The sequence below is a fragment of the Cherax quadricarinatus genome, unplaced genomic scaffold, assembly GCF_038502225.1.
Source record: "Cherax quadricarinatus isolate ZL_2023a unplaced genomic scaffold, ASM3850222v1 Contig171, whole genome shotgun sequence".
NCBI lineage: Eukaryota > Metazoa > Arthropoda > Malacostraca > Decapoda > Parastacidae > Cherax > Cherax quadricarinatus.
In genome coordinates, this window is record NW_027195197.1 from 174,001 (window position 1) to 180,000 (window position 6,000).

Here is a 6,000-nt window from a genome sequence, read left to right on the forward strand (position 1 = left end):
CCTGGGTGTATTTATAGGCCCCTGGGTGTATTTATAGGCCCCTGGGTGTATTTTTAGGTCCCTGAGTGTATTTATAGGCCCCTGGGTGTATTTATAGGCCCCTGGGTGTATTTTTAGGTCCTTGGGTGTATTTATAGGCCCCTGGGTGTATTTTTATGCCCCTGGGTGTATTTATAGCCCCCTGGGTGTATTTATAGGCCCCTGGGTGTATTTTTAGGTCCCTGAGTGTATTTATAGGCCCCTGGGTGTATTTATAGGCCCCTGGGTGTATTTTTATGTCCCTGGGTGTATTTATAGGCCCCTGGGTGTATTTTTAGGTCCTTGGGTGTATTTATAGGCCCCTGGGTGTATTTTTATGCCCCTGGGTGTATTTATAGGCCCCTGGGTGTATATATAGGCCCCTGGGTGTATTTATAGGCCCCTGGGTGTATTTTTAGGTCCCTGAGTGTATTTATAGGCCCCTGGGTGTATTTATAGGCCCCTGGGTGTATTTTTATGTCCTGGGTGTATTTATAGGCCCCTGGGTGTATTTTTAGGTCCTTGGGTGTATTTATAGGCCCCTGGGTGTATTTATAAGCCCCTGGGTGTATTTATAAGCCCCTGGGTGTATTTATAAACCCCTGGGTGTATTTTTAGACCCCTGGGTGTATTTATAAGCCCCTGGGTGTATTTATAAGCCCCTGGGTGTATTTATAAGCCCCTGGGTGTATTTATAAGCCCCTGGGTGTATTTATAAACCCCTGGGTGTATTTATAAGCCCCTGGGTGTATTTATAAACCCCTGGGTGTATTTATAAGCCCCTGGGTGTATTTATAAGCCCCTGGGTGTATTTATAAGCCCCTGGGTGTATTTATAAACCCCTGGGTGTATTTATAAACCCCTGGGTGTATTTATAAACCCCTGGGTGTATTTATAAGCCCCTGGGTATATGGATGTATTTTTGTGTATGGTGGTATAGTGTACGGGTGATAGGTTAGTCACACTGCACACCCCCAACCCCAGACTACTTTTATCAGGAGGTCGTCTGGGGTAGGGGGTGTGCTGCCTCTTCACCCCACTCCATCATGCACACCACAAGCACTAACAGCCCCGCTCTCTCCCTATTACAGAAGCAAGCGATGCTGGTGCGCCAGCTGGAGGAGGAGTTGAGACACCAGAAAACTAGAGGTCTGAGCGTCGAGGTCCAGACCCAACTGGAGAACCTGTCCACTGAGAACGACCACCTAAACCGCGAGGTGGCAATCCTCAGGGAAACTATCAAGGTAAGCACCTACCTCCCCTTCACCTACACCCCCTTCACCTACCCCTCCTTCACCTACCCACTTACCTACCCTCCGGAGGTGCTGTGATGCCCATTTTTTCAAGTTACGGTAAGTACTGTGTCCAGGTGGAATGTCACTGATGAAGTATCACCAGGTGAAAGGCCTCACATATATATACAGTGGACCTCCGCATAACGATTACCTCCGAATGCGACCAATTATGTAAGTGTATTTATGTAAGTGCGTTTGTACGTGTATGTTTGGGGGTCTGAAATGGACTAATCTAATTCACAATATTCCTTATGGGAATAAATTCAGTCAGTACTGTCACCTGAACATACTTACGGAGTGAAAAAATATCGTTAACCGGGGGTCCACTGTACAGGGTGTTTCATAATGATGGACCGAATTTTATTATATATTGCTTTGAAATCGGGTTCATCATTTTAAAACACCCTGTATATATATAATCATGACTAATGCCACTTTTATTTCTAAATTATGCAAATTTTATTATTTTTTGCCCTTTTTTCTATCTATTTTTTGTAGTTTTAATGGTTCGTATTTCGTGAAAAAAGAAAACTGATTAGATTTTTTTGTCTCAAGGGGAACTAAAATAAACTGGCAAGTCAGGGGATACTAATATATTCTCACTAGAAAGTTAAATCATCTGAAGTTGAGGCATCATCATCAACAACATAGAGTTGAACATAATAGAGTTGAACATAGTTAAAGTTGAAATCTATCTGATGAACGATTATCGAGTTATAACAAAAATAGACAAATTTAATGAAAAAAAATTCTTATGCTATAGAATAGACAAATCTATCTCAACACAGCTCAAAATTCTCACGAATCTTCCTTGAGGTCAACAGCACTTGTCTTTAAAAGTTAAAATCGATCTGGTGAACCATTCTTGAGTTATAACGAAGACAAATTTTTTTTTACCTATGCTATAGAATAGACAAATCTATCACAACACAGCCCAAAACTCTCACGAATATTCCATGAGGTCAGTAGCATATATCTTTGAAAGTTGAAATCGATCTGGTGAACCATTCTTGAGATAAAGCAAGAAAGCCAATTTCATTCATTATTTTATATATGCTAGAAAATAGACAAATCTATTACGACACAACCCAAAACTCACACGAACCTTCCATGAGGCCAATACCATGTGTCTTTAAAAGTTGAAATCAATCTGACAAATCATTCTCGAGTTAGAACATAGAAACCTAGAGAAGAACACAAAATTTGATACTATAATAGTTATCCCTGGCTCTTTGAGTACCTACTTAACCTAGATAGATCGAAACATACTTACTCTCCTTAAAGATAGACAGCAGATAGATAATAGGTGATAGTCCTTCACTCAGAGTGACAGTTGTCCTTAGAAGGGGAAATCAGATCACTGGTGTCAGGTTTCACCTCGCCGTAGTGACGATGCAATCAGAAATCTCTCACTTGAGTGTGGATCAGATTTTTCAGGGTGGTCTTTGTGGGTCCTGGACCGTTTTTAATGCCATGAATTGTGCCCAGATATTTGGTCTATGGCCTAAAATTCTAATTTGTCTCGCATTGGTGGGGATTTGTGGGTTGTGAATTGTTGCAGTCATAGGCCTATGGAACAACGTACACTCACCTGTAGGCCTATGAAATAGCATACATTCACCTGTAGGCCTATGGAACAACATACATTCACGTATAGGCCTATGGAATAACATACATTCACGTATAGGCCTATGGAATAACATACATTCACGTATAGGCCCGGTGGCCTGGTGGCTAAAGCTCCCGCTTCACACACGGAGGGCCCGGGTTCGATTCCCGGCGGGTGGAAATTCTGACACGTTTCCTTACACCTGTTGTCCTGTTCACCTAGCAGCAAATAGGTACCTGGGTGTTAGTGGACTGGTGTGGGTCGCATCCTGGGGGACAAGATTAAGGACCACAATGGAAATAAGTTAGACAGTCCTCGATGACGCACTGACTTTCTTGGCTTATCCTGGGTGGCTAACCCTCCGGGGTTAAAAATCCGAACGAAATCTTATCTTATCTTATCTTACATTCACCTGTAGGCCTATGGAACAACGTACACTCACCTGTAGGCCTATGGAATAACATTCACCTATAGGCCTATGGAATAACATAAATTCACCTGTAGGCCTATTGGAATAACATTCACCTATAGGCCTATGGAATAACATACATTCACCTGTACACCTATGGAATAACATTCACCTATAGGCCTATGGAATAGCATACATTCACCTATAGGCCAATGGAATAGCATTCGCCTGTAGGCCTATGGAATAATTAGCTTAATCCTTAATGGTTTAACGGTTTGTTGGTTACATGGTTTAACAGAAGAGAGGTTTTTTGGTTTAGTGGTTTAATTTTTTATGGTTTAATAGTTAAGTTTTTTACTGTGTTTTATTGTTTAGTGGTTTAATGATTTTATTCTTTAGTATTTAAAGGTTTCGTAATTTATTGGTTTAATAGATGGTTTAATTTTAAATGGTTTAATGTGAAGAGTTTTATTAAGTTACGACTCTGTGTAGAGCTTTATCAAATTATGACTGTATAGAGCTTTATAAAGTCATGACTAAGTGTAGACTTCATGTTATGGCTCTGTATAGAGCTTTATCAAGTCATGGCTCTGTATAGAGCTTTATCAAGTCATGGCTCTGTATAGAGCTTTATCAAGTCATGGCTCTGTATAGAGCTTTATCAAGTCATGGCTCTGTATAGAGCTTTATCAAGTCATGGCTGTGTATAGAGCTTTATCAAGTCATTACTCTGTATAGAGCTTTATCAAGTCATGGCTCTGTATAGAGCTTTATCAAGTCATGGCTCTGTATAGAGCTTTATCAAGTCATGGCTCTATATAGAGCTTTATCAAGTCATGGCTCTGTATAGAGCTTTATCAAGTCATGGCTCTGTATAGAGCTTTATCAAGTCATGGCTCTGTATAGAGCTTTATCAAGTCATGGCTCTGTATAGAGCTTTATCAAGTCATGGCTCTGTATAGAGCTTTATCAAGTCATGGCTCTGTATAGAGCTTTATCAAGTCATGGCTCTGTATAGAGCTTGATCAAGTCATGGCTCTGTATAGAGCTTTATCAAGTCATGGCTCTGTATAGAGCTTTATCAAGTCATGGCTCTGTATAGAGCTTTATCAAGTCATGGCTCTGTATAGAGCTTGATCAAGTCATGGCTCTGTCTTGAGCTTTATCAAGATTCTGTGACTGGAACCAAACACAAATAACCCGCACCTTAAGACAGAGAAGATCATGATGTTTTTGTCCGACTTGGACCATTTACAAGTCACACTGACACACGAAGGTGAGGGAGACAGGGGAGGGACCACGAGAGGAAGAACAATAAGCAGTGGTGATGCTAGAAGTGGAAGTAGTATTAGAAGTGGTTGTGGTTGTAGACACTAAGGGGCGTCAGTGGAGGCAATAACAGAGGTAACATTAGTAATGGAGCGGTAGAAGAAGAAGTGGGATCAGTCTAAAGACAAGAAAAAGGGAGCACTGCAGGAGAGCTACTGGTCCACAAGACTGAGACCAAAATCAAAGTGAGAAAAAAGCAAAGAACATAAAACACATACGAAATAAATAGGAAAGAAGAAGAGGTAGAGAGAGGAGGAGAAGAAAATATCAGGTCAAGTCAGGAGAGTTGTGAAGTTTGGAACATTTAACAATATAATGAGAAAGTTACACATCTACAGTGACAAAGTCACCACTAAGATTAATGTTTAAGGTAGACATCTACAGTGACAAAGTCACCACTAAGATTAATGTTTAAGGTAGACATCTACAGTGACAAAGTCACCACTAAGATTAATGTTTAAGGTAGACATCTACAGTGACAAAGTCACCACTAAGATTAATGTTTAAGGTAGACATCTACAGTGACAAAGTCACCACTAAGATTAATGTTTAAGGTAGACATCTACAGTGACAAAGTCACCACTAAGATTAATGTTTAAGGTAGACATCTACAGTGACAAAGTCACCACTAAGATTAATGTTTAAGGTAGACATCTACAGTGACAAAGTCACCACTAAGATTAATGTTTAAGGTAGACATCTACAGTGACAAAGTCACCACTAAGATTAATGTTTAAGGTAGACATCTACAGTGACAAAGTCACCACTAAGATTAATGTTTAAGGTAGACATCTACAGTGACAAAGTCACCACTAAGATTAATGTTTAAGGTAGACATCTACAGTGACAAAGTCACCACTAAGATTAACGTTTAAGGTAGACATCTACAGTGACAAAGTCACCACTAAGATTAACGTTTAAGGTAGACATCTACAGTGACAAAGTCACCACTAAGATTAATGTTTAAGGTAGACATCTACAGTGACAAAGTCACCACTAAGATTAATGTTTAAGGTAGACATCTACAGTGACAAAGTCACCACTAAGATTAATGTTTAAGGTAGACATCTACAGTGACAAAGTCACCACTAAGATTAATGTTTAAGGTAGACATCTACAGTGACAAAGTCACCACTAAGATTAATGTTTAAGGTAGACATCTACAGTGACAAAGTCACCACTAAGATTAATGTTTAAGGTAGACATCTACAGTGACAAAGTCACCACTAAGATTAATGTTTAAGGTAGACATCTACAGTGACAAAGTCACCACTAAGATTAATGTTTAAGGTAGACATCTACAGTGACAAAGTCACCACTAAGATTAATGTTTAAGGTAG

General features: G+C 39.9%; 1 protein-coding gene across 3 annotated transcripts in view; it reads left to right on the plus strand.

Annotated features, from left to right (window-relative positions):
* Positions 1-6,000, plus strand: part of LOC138851241 (outer dense fiber protein 2-like) — a 182,455-nt gene that overhangs the window by 71,744 nt on the left and 104,711 nt on the right. For all 3 annotated transcript variants that reach the window (XM_070080143.1, XM_070080142.1, XM_070080144.1), the window contains exon 3: positions 1,110-1,262. In XM_070080143.1, coding sequence (XP_069936244.1) covers positions 1,110-1,262 — 153 coding nt within the window. The remainder of the gene's footprint in view (positions 1-1,109; positions 1,263-6,000) is intronic.